This window comes from Globicephala melas, chromosome 9 (genome assembly GCF_963455315.2).
Source record: "Globicephala melas chromosome 9, mGloMel1.2, whole genome shotgun sequence".
Taxonomy (NCBI): Eukaryota; Metazoa; Chordata; class Mammalia; order Artiodactyla; family Delphinidae; genus Globicephala; species Globicephala melas.
Genome location: NC_083322.1, coordinates 85,979,966 through 86,000,876, shown reverse-complemented (window position 1 = coordinate 86,000,876; position 20,911 = coordinate 85,979,966). Strand labels below are relative to the sequence as shown.

The 20,911-nt window shown below is 38.8% G+C and overlaps 1 protein-coding gene across 4 annotated transcripts in view; it reads left to right on the top strand.

Moving 5' to 3' along the window:
* Positions 1-20,911, top strand: part of RELN (reelin) — a 522,413-nt gene that overhangs the window by 276,962 nt on the left and 224,540 nt on the right. For all 4 annotated transcript variants that reach the window (XM_030834331.2, XM_060304789.1, XM_060304788.1 and 1 more), the window contains exons 9-10: positions 11,706-11,802; positions 14,715-14,955. In XM_030834331.2, the coding sequence (XP_030690191.2) occupies positions 11,706-11,802; positions 14,715-14,955 (338 nt within the window). The remainder of the gene's footprint in view (positions 1-11,705; positions 11,803-14,714; positions 14,956-20,911) is intronic.

The window sequence follows — 20,911 nt, the reverse complement described above, 5'->3', positions numbered from 1 at the left end:
TTAGTAAATCCTGGAAGGTACAGGTTCTCACTGGCTTTTGTTGAGCTCCTGAGGTTCACCCAGGTGGTCTCCAACACAGTCCAAAAATGAATGGCATGTTTCTTATGTAAGCAAACAATTACTTACAAGTCATTTCATCCATCCTAATCTAGTTGTAATGTGATAGTTTCCTTTTAAGAATATTTTAATTGAGCCAGATCTGCCTGAAGTAATAGAGAAGGAAAATAGTTTCAAGAACCATATCTTCTCATTCTCTTTTTATTGTTGTCCTGCATTACAATACATTTGTCACTGGAATGTGCCATGTTAAGCAGAGTGGAAAGTGAACCATGTAATCTAGACCTTGGTGCTCCCGTGTGAGTTAAGACATTGGTGAAATGTGCAGGAACACGCTTCAGGGCATGCTCTGTACAGGGGTGGGTCTAGGTTTTGTGGGTCCATGTTTGAACCTTACACAATTTGGGTGAGGGCTAGGTTGTCTTTAAGGAAAAGAATACAAAATTACACATTCAAAATTAGGTACAAATGTGAATATTTATTTAGAATGAGAAAAGAAATCACAACAAATTACAAATCTTTAGAAGTTGACAATACCACAAGCATCACAAAATCCAAAAATATAACATAACGTCTTTGTTAACTACCTGAAATACTCTTTTCTTACGACTTTTGGGTGCATATTCTTAAACTGCCTCTGCATATGACAATTCTATAATATTTTTATTTAGCGACTAGAAAAATAATTCTGCCTCTAGCTTGGTGGATCAGAGGGTTTTTTTTTTCATTTATTTAACATCTTACCTTCACAATTCCTTACTGATATATCATGTACATCTTTAGGATCATTAGCAAATTGTAAAAATCTCTGTCTTAATTTCTTTCATGTATGAACCACAAGACTGCAGGGCATTTTGACTTCTCTTGCACAGTGACCAATCTTAGCAACTCTGAATTGATGTCACTCACTGAACAGTTTATTACCACTGTTCTTGAGTCATGATGACATAGGTACTTCATCACAGTGGGTGGTAGGCATGTTCCTAGAAGCTCTTTCTACGCTGAGGATGACTGCACTATGGAATAGAAGTGACCTGCATAACTATGTAACTGTATCACACACACATAACATATCTCCAACTCAACTTCCCCTTAAATGGATCCCAAAAGCTGCCATGGCCACTCCAACACCACCTGGCATGAGGGTAACATGGTAAGGCAGTAGTCAAGAATGGAGGCAGCAGTCTCAATTGGTTGCAAATGTTATAAAACATGGTCATGTGAACACATGGCTAGAGTTCCTCCCAGGGCCTTGGAAGGTGCTCATCCAAGTGCAGAGCCCTGAAGCTTAAGCTCCATGAGCTTCATGGTAAATTCACTTCTGTCTGCCCTGTCCACTGTCTACACTAACATGTTAGAATTGAGCATTATATTTATAGACGTTATACTGATAAAGATGTGTTTGCATTCTTATAATAAACTTATTGTCATTTTCACACTTCTTTCATGGGAAAGCCTCAACTTCCCTTCCAAATACCAATCACATCCTATCACCTTCCCTTTATTTAATATTCTGTTACTTTTGCCTATCTCAGTAGTCATACGTAGGAATCATGGAGATTTCCATACACTGCTCCACCTAGTATTCTGATTCCCTGTAAATAATAGTCATTAATGCAAAATAAGAAAAAAAATTTTTCAATGTAGATATTTTAAGCCATGTATTTTTTCATTGAGAATATTTCCATGTCTCTGTGACTCATTTTTGTTGATAAACAACTTTTGTTGTTGATATAAATGGGGAAGGGAAAAGAACTCTGGATTGGGAGTCGGGCCATATCGTCCTTTCTCTGCCAACTGGCCTTGTCATGTAACTTTGGGGAAGTGGTGGAGCCTGTGTGAACCCCTGACAACTTGTTTGTAAAGTGAGAGTGTACATCTTCATGATCTCTTAAATGTCTTCCCACTGTAGTCCTAAATCCTAGAACTGGGTGACAAGAGTGAACTATGAGTTAACCAGGAATACATTTTGTCTGAAAATATGGTTATGATGTTGTCTGTTTTAGTTCAGGGGGGCCCCACAAGAAATATCACAGTAGGTTGCCTTTGATACATTTATTCATCCAATTGTAGCTAATTTATACTTGTAGCCTGTTTTGCCATCAGAGAAAGATATTAAGTAGAGGAACAGAAAAGCAGGATCAGCCAAACCATGCAGTGTTGTTGCCCTAACAATTCTCAGCATCGGAGAACAAATGTGCTGCCCCTCTAGCTTTCCCAGAAGAGTGACAGTCTCTGTGCTGGTGGACAGAGGCTATAAATCACCTCCATCTCCTTATCCTGCTGAAAAGAAATGCTACAAAAGAGCCAGTAACAACAACAATAATAATAATGGTATCATTGCATTTCCAAAAGACTTTCTTCCTAGAGTTTAAAGTGCTTCCTAAATTGCATTCATTCATTCGTTCATTCGTTCATTCAACAACTATTCACTGAGCTCCTATTCTGTGTGAAGTAGCTCTCAAGGCACTGGGGAGACAGGATTCACAAAACAAAATCTTTGCCCTGATAGGGCTGACATGCTGATGAATATCAAACAAATGAATGTCAGGGAATAATGAATGCAATGAAGAAAATTAATCAGGGGTCATCAAATGAGGAGTAGCATTTTGTTGGAGGCAGCCAGGGGGCAGCCACTGAGGATGTAACCATTGATCAAAGGCTTGAATTGTGTCAGAGAGGTAGCCCAGCAGAGGGAACGGCCAACATAAGAGGCATGTGGACTGCTAACGGATCACCACACAGCTTATGTAAATGTCAGTTCTAAATGATATTTTACTTCTTAAGTGGGAAAGGCTATTCAAAGTGTATACATTTCCTAGTTTTTCCTGAATGACAGCCAAAGTCAAGGGAAGTGGGACTGAATCACGAGAAAATAACTAGCCTTCTGAGTACCTCAGAAATAAGAAATATTTTTAATAATTGGTTGACTCATTGATTGATTGATTGACTGTTAGATTGATCATCTTGGCCTGACTCCCTATAAAAAAAGTGGAAAGTTACTTATCTATTGTTTTCTAAATTATACTAGGGATGATACTATTTAAATAGAACCCGGGGCGGGGGGGTAAAAGTTGATACCAGTTTTAGTTGCAATTTTAAATTGAATAAGTGGTTCAAAGATCAAACCGAGATTACAAAAAAATATTTCTTAGAATCATAGTGATGAGTCTCTCTAACAGTGAAAGGAAGCAACCTTTTAGAAATAAGCTTTACCATTCTTCTTATTTCTTTATTTTTAAATAAGAAGTACTAGGCACTGTTTTACATTTGTAAATATTAATTGTTTCCTTATAGTAAAATGATTATTTCAGAAACAGATTTACAAGATATTATGGAATGCGTTGATACAAATGTGGATTATACTGTTATCTTAAATTTAATCCTGATTGTAATATTATATCAGGTTAATGCTTTCCACATAGTTAAAATTTTCTGAGTTGGGAGGTGTTAGGATTTACTTCTTTGGAATACAACTATTCTTTAAAATCTCTTTTAAATGCCTTTCTATAGATTTTTAAAGCAAATGACAAAAAAATGTTCTTTACAATACCTTTTGTGTTTGTTCTGAGTGCCCAGATAGGAGGTTATCACACTGATGTGGGTGAGAGATGGCCTCAGGAGGTAGTGGTGAAAGTAAAATAAAGGCATAGATTCAATAAATTTGCAGGTGGAGGGTGTGCAGATTTGGGTGACTGGCTACAGGGGCAGGGACAGGAGGGGAATGGTCAGGGAACCTGCAGAGAAAGTGATGCCCGAGTAAACCTGATATTGAGGCTAGAGGTGGTTCAGTCCTTTAGGTTTTACCCAAAAAGGACCATCTGGCTCAAGTCAGGAGCCTGAGTAGAAGCAGAAGCACAAAAGCCTGTCCCAACATGTTCTGACCATGTGAAAATGAAGCACTGTTTGTCTGTTTTTTTTAAAGTGTGCTTTATGCACCAGAAGGAGTATAGTGAAGTAGTTGAAGGCATGGGTTCTGGTCTACCCAATTCTGAATCCCATTTGGGTCTAGAGTAAATCGCTTAACCTCTCTTTGCCTCCGTGCCCTTACCTATAAAGTGGACATGCACAGAGTAGTACCTCTCTGCTCATAGAAACCTTAATTGCTCTCTTGAGTTACTAGAATTTTTTTTTCTTTGTGGATACTACTAAAACTTAGATCAGATTTTCTGTTTTCTTTGGATGCTAGGAACTGCAAAATCAAATTTCCACTCTAGCAATTGTAAAGACCTTATAAAGTATATTTCATTATACTGATCCCAAAGTGTCTTCTTTTTCTTATCAAGTAGACAACTTTCTTCCCTTCTAACACATTTACAGTGATGCTAACAAACAGGTAGATTACTCACTTGGGTCTCAGTTTTCATCTCCAGGTTGAACTTACAGCGTTTCCATTAAAGAGCTGGAAAATAGCCCCAAACCAAAGAATCGATGGGGGGAAAAATGTGCCATAAGTTCTTTGTTAAGCAGTAATTCAACTTAATATTTAGCCCATAAACAAATAATTGCTCCTTTTTCTGGGGTAAATGAATTTATGAAATGAAACAAAAATACTGAATCATACCTGAAATCTTTTTTTTTTTTAAAGGAATTTTGCCTTTTTTAAAAATTTTTATTTATTTATTTATGGCTGTGTTGGGTCTTCGTTTCTGTGCGAGGGCTTTCTCTAGTTGCGGCAACTGGGGGCCACTCCTCACTGCAGTGCACGGGCCTCTCACTATCACGGCCTCTCGTTATGGAGCACAAGCTCCAGACGCGCAGGCTCAGTAGTTGTGGCTTACGGGCCTAGTTGCTCCACTGTATGTGGGATCTTCCCAGACCAGGGCTCGAACCCGTGTCCCCTGCATTGGCGGGCAGACTCTCAACCACTGTGCCACCAGGGAAGCCCCTGAAATCTCTTAACGTGGACCAAGATTTGTTTTCTAGGCACTTTTAATGCGTTAACGCCTTAATCTTCACAACAGTTCTGTGAAGTGATTGCTATTATTATTCACATTTAACAAATGTAGAAACTAGACACAGGAAAGATAAGCGACTTGTCCAAGGTCATACAGCTAAAAAGTGTCAGAGCCCAGATTGCAAACCTGGCAGCCTGCCCCCACCATTCACTCTCCTAAGCCCTACACATACTTTCTCTCTGGAAGATAACTTATATCAGAGGGAATTTTACTCTAAAAACTGAAGTTTAAAAAATTATATAGAATTATCAGTAATACTAACAAGCATTGAATTTATTATCATATAGAATTCCTTTAGATGAGAAAGATTAAATAAGATCTGTTTAAGGCTATGTGATGATAAGGTTATATGACGATAAGATGTACCTATCATCAAAGATTTTATAACATTACAATTTAGAGTAACATTTTTCTATAAGGTTACAATTTTATTAGGTTTCTTCCTAGACATAAAAGTGGGTTTTCTCCCTTAGAACAGTGTGTTAATCTAGTTAAATATTCAAACAGACACAAAATAAATCAACTTGAAAGGACTAGATAATGTCTTACCATTAAGAAGACATTACATTTGGGCTTCCCTGGTGGCGCAGTGGTTGAGAGTCCGCCTGCTGATGCAGGGGACACGGGTTCGTGTCCCGGTCCGGGAAGATCCCACACACCGCGGAGTGGCTAGGCCCGTGAGCCATGGCCGCTGAGCCTGTGCATCCGGAGCCTGTGCTCCGCAACGGGAGAGGCCACAATAGTGAAAGGTCTGCGTACCGCAAAAAAAGAAGACATTACATTTGAGAAACTTTCTTTTTTTTTTTAATGCAGTAGAAAATGATTCCTGATGGAGAGGTCAAAACATGTGCCTTGGGGATGGTATTCTATGTGGCTTTTGAGTACTTTGTATGACTTTGCAAATTGCTTATTTTTAATTATGCTGGGCCATTATGACTTTACTAATAAGTAAAATAATTCATCTGGCTCTCATTATTCCTCACATTACTTTATCTGGCTGATAAAAATGTACCATAATTACTCATGTAATCTGTCTCTGATATTTTTATTCTAAAAGCAGACTGGATTCTGTAACCATCTAAGTCATCTAAGGGCAGTTTCTAATTAACATGGGGGAATTATTGCCCTGTTGACTATATAACAGTACCAAAGTTAATCTGTGGTAAGGATACATACAGCCCAGATATTCTACAGCACGGCTCTCAGATGCCTTTTCACTTTGACCCAACTCAGGCAAATCGAAAGTCCTTAAGTCCCATCGATCTACGGTTATAGTTCCCCTTTCTAGTATAAATATAACACAGCAAAAACAAAGAAATGGAGAAATTACAGCAAACTTATTTATGATCCAGCCAGAGTTCATTGAGCTTCTGTTGTGCACCACGCACTATTCTGGGTACCAAGGACACAAGTAGTAAACAAGACAGACATGTTCCTCCTTCAGTGGAGCTTGCATTCTAACAGGAGATGAACAATGATCAAGTGAACAAGTAAATAAACAGGTAAATTTAGACAGTGGTAAGTACTATGAATAACTTAAAATGGAGTGATAAGATGGAGGATGATTGGACCCTGGGGGATGGAGGTGTTTACATTGAATGCGCAGGGAAGGCTTCTTTGAGGAGGTGATGTTTGCACAGAACCCCAAGAGAGAAGATGGACCCAGCCAAGGGGTGGTCTGTGGGGAAAGATATGAATGGAATGAGGGGAGAATAGAGTATGAGGAAATTGACATAATCAGTGTAGTTGTAGGCAGAGAGAAGGGGCATGGAAGCCGTGAGATGGAGTGTTCAGGGAGGAGAAAGAAAGTCCACAGTGTCTGGAACACAGTAAACGAGACAAGTGGTACAAGGGAAGCTCTGCGTCACGGAGGGAGCTCAACCTTTTATTCCTAGTGGGCTGAGAAGCCTTGAGAGGATGTTAAGCCACGAATGAATGACATGATCGCTAAAACAATTTAGAAGATTCCTCTGTTTTTGAAAGACCTCTTACTGCTGTGTGGATAATGGATTATAGGAGGATAAAAAAGGGAGTAAGAAAACCACCAAGACATGACCCTGACTTGACTAAGGTGGTAGCAGTAGAGAGGAATAGAAGCTGAACAATATTTTGGAGTCAGAACTCCCAGGCTGATGGGTTGGAAGTGGGCAATGAAGCAAAGGGAGGAACCAAAGATGACACCTAGTGCTTTGTTTGAGCATCTGGGGTGGTGTCATTTGAAATGAAAAGGGTATCCTAGATATTTGGGGGGTGGAAAACCAATAATTCTAATTTTGACTTAAAGAGTCTGAGTTGTCCATTAGAGATGGTGAGTAGCAGTTGGATCTATAAGTGTGGATCTCATGGAAAATATAATTCTGGGTATTATCTGTTATAGATATTATTTAAAGCTTCAAAGTAAAAGGAGGCAATGTAGATAAGAGAAGAGAAAGCTACCAAAACAATTTGAGATCAAGAAGGAAAAGGGCAACGAAAGAGACTGAGAGGCGGCAGTCAGTGAAGCAGGAGAAAAATCAAGAAGGTGGTAGAAGAAAGTATGCAAGAAAAAAGGAGGGATGCACTGGGACAAATCCTGCTGAGAAGTCAAGTAACCTGAATATGGGGAAATGATCTGTTGATTTGGCAACACGGACTCCCCAGACACCTAACCAAGAGCAGTTTCGGGGTGGAAGGGAAAGGGAATCGGAGGATGTGACAAAGTGGAGGCAATCACTGGGCAGCCCTTCTGAGAAGTCTTGCTATAAAGGGAAACAAAAATAGGATTGGAAGGAACAGAAGTTAGGGGTGTGACATCAAAAAAAACTTTTTTAAGATGGGAGATGCTTTGTATGTTTCTATGATGTTTGTATGACAATAGGAATGATCCAGGAAACTCATTGGCAGAAATTGGTGATACAAGAGAAAGAGGGGAAATCTTAAAGAACAAGAGAAGATGGGATCTAGACCACATGAGAAGGTTCACCATTGGTAAGAACAGAAACACTTCATCCAGTATAACAGGAGGAAGGCAGAAAACACTGGTGCAGTGGTTGAAAGGATGAGGGCATTACTGTCTGGGTCTCTGTTTTTCTTAACTATACATGGTGCATTGTTAACCTAATAAAAAGGAACTTAGACATAGGATTGTATGTTAAAATTCCAAAAATTTAAAAAATAACCCAGTATTTTTATACATAATTTGATAATGCAGAGCAAGTTATTCAAATAGCATAAATTCATAGGCACAAATTCAATAGCACAGATTCAGGACATCATCAATGAAAGGTGGTTTTGTTGCAATATAGTTTCAAGGCATTATGTAGATATCTCCTTTCGCAGAAGAGTAGAGATGGCTTGTAGTTATATTGCAGTGCATATATGTCTTAAGCCATAGGACAAACTGTAAGACAATAATAGGCCAGAAATGCTGCTGAAAAAAGTATCCACCGTTATGTACTGTGGGGTTGACTAAATAATTAATAATAATGTAAATGACAGTTACAGTAAATTCATGTAGGTTTATCTTTATCATTTATCAATTTATTTGTCAATTTAAAAGCAAGAATTGACAACCAAGACCAACCGGAAACAACATTCATGAGGTACCTTTAATACAAAATATCCTGTCCTCCCCCAAACTGGGGATATTGCAGTAATCCTGGTGTTTGTAGCTCTACACTGGAGCCAGATATCCTAGACTGTTAGATGGGGGTCCTCAGTAAGTTCTAGAAGTTCATCAGTTTTATCTATGAGTATCAAACTTTAGGAACCCTTAATCACTTTGTAGGCTACTTGTATCCTTGATGTGGGTCAAAATGAAAATATATGGAATTTCCTCATTTGTCGGTAAGAACCAAAGAAAGAGTTTGAATTTTTAGACCTGTTTAAGTTCATCGTGGTTCTCAGGCCATACTTTTATAACCATGGTTCTAAAGTATCTTCCCTCCTTCAGCAATTGTTTAAATCCTTGCACAATTACTACTTTAGAGTGAAGGATTACAATTACATTGGAAGTGATCTGAAGGAGAGAAAATGGATCTGCAAGTGAGAGGATATTTTGCATTTTTCACTTGGGTTTGTCTTTCCTTTCTGGTGTTAAATATCAGCTTTGGCAATTAAACATCTTCGATTTAAGAGGGGAAAGAAAGAAGTACCTGTTGTAGGTGGCACCTGCTCATTATTGTCTGGTCACTGCATCAGAGGTGCTTTGAGGTATGTGATAGCTCTGCACCACAGGATCTGGGGGCCGGGAGGTGGGGGTGGCCTTAGGCATCTGGGCACGTGGACGTAAATTAACTCTTTCCTCCCTTTATCACAGACAGAGTCAAGCAACCGTTGTCAACCTGGGCAAGGGGAAATCTTATTCTGTTGACAGAAGTCTATGTGACAGTGGGGCTGCAATTCAGAAGGGCTTATGTGAAGAAGAAATTCACCCAGTCTGTGTGGAACAGCTGTATTAGGAGTGGGCATGGAGAATCATTTATTCACTGGCTTGGCACCATTTGGGATGGTAGTTTGATGGGGAGTGCTCCCAGAGGGAGGCAACTATCCAAAGCTGACTGGTTCTCTTGGGTGGCGCTTCTTCCAGGAGGGGAAGTTCCCTTGGCATGGGCAGTACCTCGCCTCTGGCTGTCCGTTCGTACCGCACACCTCAGTCCTGGTCTTCTAGTTGTCCACTCCTTTGTTGGGAGTCCCTGTGGCTTTTGAGCTATCTTTTCACATGGGAACCCTGGGCTAGTTCTGTTTTCCAGGGTACACATATGATCTCTAGAAACTGTGCACCATTATCTCACTGGGGTAGAAGTACTGCTTTCTCCTGAAGGGACTGAAAAATTGTTGAAGGATTATAAGCAGGGAGGTAACAATTCAGTTCACTTGTAGGAAGAGCACTGGCAAGAGTGGGGCTGGGTGAGGACATGTAAACCTGAAGACAGGGAGACCAGCTAATCATTATTAAAAAGTTTTGGCAAGAGCTACTGAGAGTCCATTGACAATAGTGAGGAGGAGATGAGTTCAGAAGATATTAATAGTTGAGGTACAAAAGAGTTTAATGACTAAGGAAAAGTGAGTCACTGGCCAGGTACCTTTTTTGTTTTATGGGTGCATAGTAAACTTATTCTTGCAACACTGAGATGGTAACATAAGAAAATAGACAGGAAAGGGGTCATATTGGTCATCAGGGTCATATTTAGACACATTTTTATTTTCATGTTTATCAGCTTTCCTTCTCTTTTTTCAATTTGTAAATAATTTCCACCGAATTGCTTCTGTAAGGAACATTTTTTGGTTATCATTTGTTCTATCCTTTCCTTTTTTGGGATTCACCTTATACATTTGCTTTTAAGTACTTATGGTGTGTAAAACACAAAGGAAGCACATAAATACCATTTACATTCTTTAGGCTAGTTTGAACTGTCTTTTGGAAAGACAGATTGTCTGCCAGACCTCATATTTCTTGGTGTTGAAGTTTGTCTCACATAATCCTAGCTATTTCCATTTCCGGCGCCACAGTTTGATATTTATTTTAAGCAGCTGCTTAAGAAAGGTGGAACTTAGCAATGATCAAAATGGCATAAAGTAGGTTTCTGTTTGAGCTCAGGGTTGCTGTGGAACTTTCCTTTCAGTAGCCTTCTCTCATGCATTTCCATCTACATCTTAGCTGTGCGAATAAATCTAGGAAAACTGCTGTTTGGCCTTTTTAGCACACTGCCAACTTTGGCAATTGCACACTAACTGGTGTTGTACTAAACACCACTGAAATAAAATAAATGAGTTTGATTAAAGCTTGGAACTCCTGAGTACTACAAATGTAAAAACCATCAACAGATGCCATTTGCTGAAACCAGGGCTCCTCTAGCAGATGGATGAGAGTTAAAAATAAATTGCGCTATTTCTTTTTATTTTGGTTCATTTGTTTTTAATATAGTATAAAAAACCCTGCTATTGAGTTACAATAAACTCCTGGCTTATGTTTCATGGCTGGTTTCGGAATCTATGAAGATCTTTGATATTACAGTCAAATTGTGCTTTCTTGTATGTATTCAATGAACATGTAAAAACAAATTCTTATCAGAGTTTTAAAACTTTCTTTGGTAGTCATATCTCCAGTATTGAAAATAATAGTGAAAGACAATGACCGGATATCCACAATGGGACATAACGTCTCTCTTTTAAATCTTTAATGTTGGGCTGTAGTAGAATAATATCAATCATATCTCTAATAGCTCTCATTCTTAGTACTTGAATTTACTTTGCAGTATTTTAGTTCCTCACATACTGCCTCATCATTTAAATAACACACACACAGAAGAAGAATGCTATTTTTATTCTTCATACAGCTGAATGACTCACATGCCATTAAATGAAATCATTATTGATATTAACTTGTAAGATCCATATTAATCATTCTATAATATTTAGATATTTCTTGGCGTAGAACTGAATGCTTATATTGAAATTTAATTTAGAAGTTCATGGATTTCTAAAGAGACCTGAAATTTACCTTTTTTACCTTTTTTCAACTCTTAAAATTATTTATCAAATAATGTTTATCAGAACAGGTTACAAGAAATTTTAGCATAGTTAGAAGAATGGGGAAATGATCAGATAACTATCTACGTGGTTAGAAAATTATCTAGCGTATTTATCAGGAAGGATAATATGTAATTACACTGTATTAACTTTGAAATTTATTGTTATTGCTATTTACAGGTTCAGGTTCATGTCGCTTTAGTTATTCAGACCCTTGCATCATTGTGTCATATGCCAAGAATAATACTGTGGACTGGATTCAGCTTGAGAAAATTAGGTTTGTTGTCATTTAAAGTATCTTCATAAATTTTGACATAGGTGGATTTCTGCTTCCCTGTTTACCTTCATTCTACCACTGGCTTTATTCCTCATGGTTAAAAGTACTCTGGTTGTTAATTATGTTGAATTACATTGATGCACATATTATTACCTGCTCTATTTGAACAAGCTTGTTAAAAGTGTCATTTTCCATTCAATACTTAACACTGTCAGTAGTAGCTATAACAAACTATTTATTTTTGGTAAAAGTACATTTGAGATACTAACCTTTCTGATGGAATTCTCCCCAAAATAACATCACCACCCATCTCTTTAGGTGGCCTGGCTGTGGCCTGGTTTATAGGCCTAGGAATATATCAGATTACCACCTAAATTCCTTCCAGTCTGTGATGATAATGAGTTAATAGCCTTTTGGATCCAATCTCTAGTTCTGTCATTTTCCTTCTAAATTCCCTAAGGCCAGTTCTAAAATTCTGTTATCATAATTGTGATGCGACTTGTAATCATTTATTACATTTTCTTTATTTTAAAAATATTCCTTTGAAAAAAGAAAATTAGGTTGATGCTTAAAGAGGGAGAAGTTCATTCAGGTTGAAAATATTTGATTACATTTAGCAAAACTCAAACTATGTTAACTATTTCTGTGTAGTTTAAATCATAAAATAAAATTCAAAATGGGTGCTTGATTTCAGGTATGGTGAGGTATTTAAAGGAAAAAATACCTTGAAATTTTATTAAGTGGTTATTCTGATCAGTTTAGTTCTTAAATTAGCATGACTCATGTAGAACATTTTCCATCAGTTCTGTGACAGTTTTCTTTTCTCACACTATTTTCCTTACCATTTTTCCATATTGAAAGAATTGTGATTTATTTGGGGGAGAAGAATAAATATTAGGTTCTTAGTCTTTAATATTAAACCAATCTGTCCAAAGTTTCTAGTAGTATTTCAAATAAAAATAAAAGTCTCACACGTTCAAGCTCTAGTCTAACCAAAAACTGAGAAAAATGATTCTAACTCATGGATTTTAATAGATTGTCTCCCTCTGTGGCAGGATAAGATATTATTTATAGACACCTGGTACAAGCCAAGCTCTGACATGCTGTGCCACTTGCCAATTTTATAACAGAGCATTTTGCTCTTCCTTCTAATTTCTAGTAGTTATTATGAAAATGCATTCATATTAAATACTGATTTATATAAATGGCTTTAAGCAAAGCAGCATAAGTATTGGAAGTTTTACTCATGCCTCCATTTTTTCTCTTAATAGTTATACACCATAGTTTAGATAAATTGTAGTGCCGTTTCTTGCTGAAAAACAGCTACACGCTTTTGATATGGCAAATAGTGAGTGTACACATTTAATTACAAGATATAAAGATCACACTCAGTTGATTCCATTTATTTTTCACTAAATGAGACTTTCAATTTTAGTCCAGGCACCAAACTATCATACTCATTTAATGCAAATTTACTATTAGTGATCAGAGTGGACATATTTTCAATCACTTCCTAAAACTAAAATGTAGCATCTTCATTAGTTTAAATTCTTTTTGAAGTTAAAAACATAGTCATCATTAAATATTTTAAAGGAAAGGGGAATTGATTACCCCCAAAGGTAAGGTACACCATTCATAACCTGCACAGACAATTCTGCGGATTTCTGTGTGCTTCATTGGTGAGTGAAAAATATGGCTTTTCTCTAGTCCTTTCAAAACTGATTTATAGTAAGCCCTATACTAGTTTGTATTTTAGTACTACTTTTAATCTTGGCTAAAGCCATCATTTTTACTGTAGCAGGTTTCTACTTTAGTAGAATAAAATGTCTAATAAAAATATTATATAGCAGGGCTTCCCTGGTGGCACAGTGGTTGAGAGGGTTCGTGCCCCGGTCTGGGAAGATCCCACATGCTGCGGAGCGGCTGGGCCCGTGAGCCATGGCCGCTGAGCCTGCGCGTCCGGAGCCTGTGCTCCGCAACGGGAGAGGCCACAACAGTGAGAGGCCCACGTACCGCAAAAAAAAAATATATATATATATATATATATATAGCAAAAGGACCTAGATGTAACAGATGTAATACAAAAATCATGTTAAATTATATCATGTTTTTAAAGACTGGTCTGCATGGAATTCTAAAGAATTCAAAATGAGAGCATTTAATTCTCATGGCAAATCTGACATTTTCAAAACAAAAATGTATCTGGTTACTAGAAATAAAATAACTATTACATAAAGACTGACTATGAAACATATAGCATACAATGATCTCTAATAGATGCAAAATTTCAAAATAAGAATTAAAATTAAGATAATTTTATAGTTTTTCTCCTTTTTTTCTTCTCAGTATCATAAAAAATATATGGTTTTATTTTTATTATTTTTTTTAAAGTGCTTTTATTTATTTATTTTGGCCTCACGGCATGCGGGATCTTAGTTCACCGACCAGGGATCGAACATGTGCCCCCTGCAATGGAGGCACAGAGTCTTAACCACTGGACCACAAGGGAAGTCCCAAGTATATGGTTTTAGATTGAGTGTCTACCATTCACAAAAAACTGTGCTGGATACACTTTGATTTTTTACAGGAGCCATGGCAGTTGTGTACCATTTTCTCTTCAATTATCCCTTTGCTGGCTTGCCTGAATATGCTTACTGCCTGCCTTGTGTTAAACGTAAAGCTCATTAAGACATTTACTATTTAAACTTTAATCACTCAATACGAACATCTTAATAATCAGCATGTATTAAAAGATTTAAGGGGTATGGGATTGTTAGTATTTAATCTGTAATGTGTACAATATTTTTAAGATAAGAAAACCACAGTCTTAATTAAGAAACAAAAAGGATCTCTAAGAAAAGTAAAGTGGACACTGTTGAACTTTATTGTGACACCAGTTCTCGTCTCTCCAGAGCCCCTTCCAATGTCAGCACAATCGTCCATATCCTCTACCTTCCTGAAGACGCCAAAGGGGAGAACGTCCAGTTTCAGTGGAAGCAGGAAAATCTCCGAGTAGGTGAAGTATATGAAGCCTGCTGGGCTTTAGATAACGTCCTGGTCATCAACTCAGCTCACAGACAAGTTGTTTTAGAAGATAATCTGGATCCAATAGACACGGGCAACTGGCTTTTCTTCCCAGGAGCTACAGTGAAGGTTTGATCTCTCTTTTGTTCCTTCTCCTCTCCTCTAAAACTTAAAGCTCAGTAAACCAAATTGTACAAAGATAACAGTTTTACTAAAGCCACTATTAAAAGAACAGGTAATATTACTTTACCCTCCCTTGTAAGCATGGAAAATCATTCATTTATTTGTCCCTTTAACAAGTATTTTTGAGAATCCATGGTGCCATGTACTGGGCTGAACCTAGAGAATATAAACACAAAAAGGCAGATATGTCTCTTCCCTTCATTGGCTGTCAGTTTAGTGGGGGAGTTAGACATGTCAACATGCATGTGCAAAGTAGCATCATTGTTGATTTGCTGGGAAAGTTTAGAGTGCTGTGGAAATACAACATACAGTACCAAATCCAGACTTGAGGGATTAAGAAGACTATCCAGGAGAATAGGGATACAAGCAGAGAATGAAGGGTAATTTCAAATTGGCCAGGAGGGAGGAATAGTGTTTCTAGAATCATAAATCACATACATAAAGGCTGGAAGGTGATAGCATAAAGCAGAGGCCTTGGACAATGTTCCAAATAGTTGTCTAACAGATTTTGAGTTGAGACTTGTGATGAAGTCTGAAGATATGGCCAGTGATGAAACCTTAAAGCTCTTGAAAGCTGCTGTAGAGTTTGAACTTTATCCTGAAGTTGATAGGGAGTCGCTGAAGTACTCTGAATAAGAGTCAGATAATTAGATCTGAGTTTTGAAATATCCCTTCGAGCCTGGAGGACAGAATGGAAGGGAAAGAGTGCATACAGGAAAACCAAATAGAAGGCTGCAAACAGTAGTCCAATGGGTGATCACATTGACCAGAAGTAGGGGAGAGATGATGGGAAAATATGGATGGATTCAGAGATTTTTAGGAGGAAATGGAGAAGATTGGGGACTGACTGAGATGATGATGGAGTGGGAGGTGTCAAGGACAAGGTTTGGGCATCGTCGTTTCAACAACAATGCCATTTGTTGAAACAGGAAACAGGAAGAGGAACGGGATTACAGGAGCTGAATTCACCTTGGACATGTTGATTTTGATAATCCTGGGGGGTGGGGCAGGCAAGAAGCAGCATCTGGTGGGAGGTTAGATGTATGGATCAGAAACTCAGAGGAAGATCCAAAATTGGCAATTATCAACCTTTTGAATGAGAATTGAAATCATGAGCTTGTCTGTCCAGAGAGTGTGTAGAGTAAGAAATTGTGCCTAGGCAATATTTTAAAATACCATTAGACCCTCAACTGGACTCTCTGAAGTTTCCAGTATATACAAATAAAGTACAGATGCAGATTGGAGAATTTTTTAAAATGTGACTCACTGGTACAAAAAAATATCCTGTGCTGCATGGGGGTGAGGTCGCAGGAGGAGTCCCAAGCAGAATATAAAGATCGAAGATGCTCATCTCCTTTGAATAATTTATTTGAATTCTAGAAACATGGTCCAAAATGGTTCCAAATTATTTAGAAAACCTTCACCTTTTTAGGAAACTCCCCTGACACAATAACTTGTTGCTTAACAAATCAAACTCTAGATGTTTTGTTTTAAGTTGATGAAATGACACCAATTGACTAGCATTAGGAACAGGCATCATCTTTGCTCAGCATGAGAAAACACCCAGGAAACCTTATGGAAATTTGTTTTGACAAAGACTCTAAAACTTAGGTTCCTTTAAAGAGAGTCCATGGATGCCTTCATATGGGTATGGAAAAGAACCTTTGTAAGGATATCCCATGTCATATCCCACTACTACTTGATGAAGAGAAAGATTTCTGTTGTCACTGTTCAACATTGGCAAGAAGAAACCCAGGAAACACATGGAGACCTCAGGGCCTGGGATTCACATCCTTTTCCCGTGATAATCATCGGTGATTATTTGGTCTCAGTTCCCGTTACTATATAAATGTACTTTTTATGCCTTGTTTTGTAAGTCATCATTATACTTATCTAATTAGCTTTTTGGTGCCTTAATGCACTGTACTTTGGTACCACCCATGATAAAAATGCATGAAGTGTGGTTTTGCTTCATAGTAATGGTTACTTAAATTACAACTTTGTGTGGAGTATACTTTTGCTTTGTGGTCTCTCATCTTACTCATAAGCTTACTAATCACATGTTTCAGACTTGCCTAGTTACCTAGGCCTACTAAGAAAAAAGTCATTGTAGTAATGATTTATACAAGGGTCTTTGGCTATCAAGTAGAAACTTTTCTCTGATGTTTCTTTTTCCCTTTTAATTAATTTATTTATTTGGCTGCATCGGGTCTTAGTTGCCCCATACAGGATCTTTCGTTGTGGCAGGAGGGCTCTTCGTTGCAACGTGCAGGTTTCTCTCTAGTTGTGGCGTGTGGGCTCAGTAGTTGTGGTACGCGGGCTCTAGAGCGTGCAGGCTCAGTAGTTGTGGCGTGCAGGCTTAGTTGCCCCACGGCATGTGGGATCTTAGTTCCCCGACCAGGGATCAAACCCACGTCCCCTGCATTGGAAGGTGGATTCTTAACCACTGGGCCACCAGGGAAGTCTCTCTGATATTTCTTTTTAAAATTTCAAATAAGTGCAATGATAAAATCTAAGAGTTTGTCATTTTAACTCATTTGCATGACCAACCTTTTGCTTTTTGGCTCAAACATTTAAGCATGAAAAATTGCTTTTGCCAAGTGATTTGGAGTTCTAGAAATAAAAATTGTTTATTTAAATTGTATGCAATTTCTCCACCAAATATTGTTCCTTTACCGGGTGGCCTCTGAGATGAAAACCAAATACAACCAATTAGAAGGCATATTTCGATGTTCCTATTGGTCATAGGACATGTTTTGAACATTGCTTTATTTTGGACTTTTTAGTTTTGAGGGTGTTTGTTTGTTCAACCTATACGTTATCTTTTCTATATTCATTAAAACTCTCCAAGATGTTTACATCTTAACTAAATCGAAGATCGAGTCTAACAGCAATCAAAAAAGTGTGCATCATTACAAAGTAGAGTTTATTCAAGGAAAATTGTCCAAGCACAGATAGGATACCCTTTGGTTAAATAATAATAGCTACTTTTTTTTTTTAATTGCTCTGAACGTGAACAATTTCCTCATTTACTTATTTATTTATTTGGCTGTGTTGGGTCTTCATTGCTGCACGCGGGCTTTCTCTAGTTGCGGCGAGCGGGGGCTACCCTTCGTTGCGGTGCGCGGGCTTCTCATTGCAGTGGCTTCTCTTGTTGCGAAGCACGGGCTCTAGGCATGCGGGCTTCAGTAGTTGAGGCTCGCGGGCTCTAGAGAGCAGGCTCAGTAGTTGTGGCACAGGGGCTCAGTTGCTCTGCAGCATGTGGGATCTTCCCAGACCAGGGATCGAACCTGTGTCCCCTGCATTGGCAGGCAGATTCTTAACCACTGTGCCACCTGGGAAGTCTGAACAGCTACTTTTTATCGTTCACTTATTATTCTAGGGACTTGCTCTTCCAGATGTGTGTGTGAGATTATATATGTATAATCTCATATAGTTGATCTTTATAAACCTATAAAAATTTGCTCGATTAGCCCCATTTTACAGATGTGGAAAGTGAACATGGAGATGTTGAGTAACTTGTCCAGAATGCCCCTTTTCCAGTGGCAGAGCCAGGTTTCAAACACAGAATCCAACTTCAGAACTCTTACTCTCAGCTCCACATAACTTTGCTCTTACAAGTAGTAAATATAAACTGACATGCTCCCTATTGGTCCTGTGTTTCTTCCCATCATCTATTTGTTAATTTATCTGCCTATTTTCTTCACCATCATTCTCTGGCTATAGGCTGAAAGCTTCTTGTTTTTCTCATATTTCTTGATCTCACTCCAGCTTTATTCCATTTGTACTATATATTCCTTTCTCTGGGTGACAGATGTTGATACATCAGAATTTAGTAAGTTCAGGCCAAGCACTGGTTGCTTCCTTTTCTTCCACACTACAACAGCTGATATTATTTTCACAATCATAGTTACTGGTCCACCACTGCTGACCTAAAGGGAACTTAAGGAGAAAGGAGTATTAAAATATTTTCCATATGGAGGTAAGAGGCATTTGCAGTAATCTATAGGGAAGGTGAAATAGAGTGAGAACAGGGGGACACTAAAGAAAGAGAAATCAACAGTTTCATGGTAGCAGACTTCCTGTGACAAGGATGTTGGAGCCAAGGATCATACAAAGGGACACCACTGACAAAAAAATGACATGGTCATTCCTTAAAAGAAATTACATCATGCACCCTCCATACTCAAGACCTTTGATGGCTTCCTGTTTAGGCCTAGAGGAGACAAGCCAAACTCCCTAGCATGTAATTCAAGGCGATTTCCAATCTCGGCCCAGCCTAACTTTTCATCCTCATCTCCTGCTTCCCTGTGTGCCAGCCTCACAAACACAACACAGAATTTCACACTCCCACCCCCTTAGACGTGCTTTTCCACCTTTCTTTTTTCTATGCCTAGTCATTCCCCAGCATCATTCAGGGCCCAGTTCAAATGTCATTGTCTGGGTGAAGTTTTGCATAGTTAACATCTGGCTCCTCTCTGTGCTGCTATAACCATGAGGTTGAATAAGCAGGACTTGAGGTTGGAGACTGGCTACAAAAAAACATTCTTCCTTCCTCGCTAGTGACCATTCACATTCACTCAGACAGCTTTTTAAATCTCTATCCTTTTTGCACAAACCTAAGGCAGGTCCCCAGACTACTGTTAGACCAAAAAAGCAATCAGTCACTTTAGTCACCAGTCTCCATTCCATAACGAATACCACATAGTTCACCGTAATAATGCAAACTCCAAGCTTTGCCCATAGCTTCTCCTCTCCTCCAGCTTAGGTCTGCTGAGTAGGGATAGAGATAGAGGTCAGCTCCTTCTCCCTCCTCGCTAACCGCCATGAGTTTTAGCCTCGGAACTATCCAGGGCTGGGTCAGGAGGCAGGAGAAGAATCAAGAGGCAGACACTGTAAGCCGGAATTATTGATCCCTTGGTCTGGCAAGTGATCAAAGCTGGCTCTCTCTTGGTTCTACCAAAAAGCTCTTTGGAAATGCCCCTCCTTTTCACCAGAACTGGGGATTTCTCACCTGTAGCTCCCCAATACATCTCTCAGGTCATGTCTACTTCCACTCCTAGCCACTGGGCCTCTGACTCATGACCTGAGCCTCTTTCTGCTAAGGGCTCCTTGCCCCTCCAGGAAGGCCTTGGGGGCAGGATCTTAGACAAACCGGACTGCCTCTTGTGTGCATGGGCCCAATTCTAGTCTATGGTAAACATTCACCTTGAATCCATCATTGGGAGAAGAGAAGTTAATTACTTTGAAGTGCAGCCCTCTTGTTACCCAGCTACCTGCCAGGCGGCCCCGGGCACTAGTCTAAGCCTTTAGAGCATCCCTTCCAAGGGGTGTTCTTGAAGTCCTGATCACCAGGCTTGAGGCAAGGGGAAGGTACCCTCCTCCCCTGACGAGGGCATGGGTGTGACCCACAGTTCACCAACAGCCCTCTCTAAAGGAATCATGTCTCTGCTTTCCAGCTGCCTACATACTTCAGCTTCAGGCTTGTGTGCTCTCAATTTGAGTAAGTGGCTAAGCCATTTTACCGCCTCTTTTGCTAAGTCCTTATAGTTGGTCCATCACCTCTCTTTGGAATGTGGAGCAGTTGCTACCTATTTTCTTGGCACCTTAACCAAATCCAACACTAACCTAGTTCCATTTCAACATTCTGTTATGCCGTAAATATACATCTATGAGAGTGTTTACAACATTGCTTTGTGGTTATGTTTCTGTTTCCCTGTTTAGCGTGTTAGCTTCTTAAGCTCAGGAACTGTTTCTACCATTTTTGAATCTCCAGTATTGGTACATGATACATTGTGCTAATTGAACGAATGAAAAGCTGAAAAAATATCAAGCTCTAGTTTGTGGGGAAAGAAAATAAATTTTATATTCAGCGATGACATGCAGGCAGCTAAAAATATTG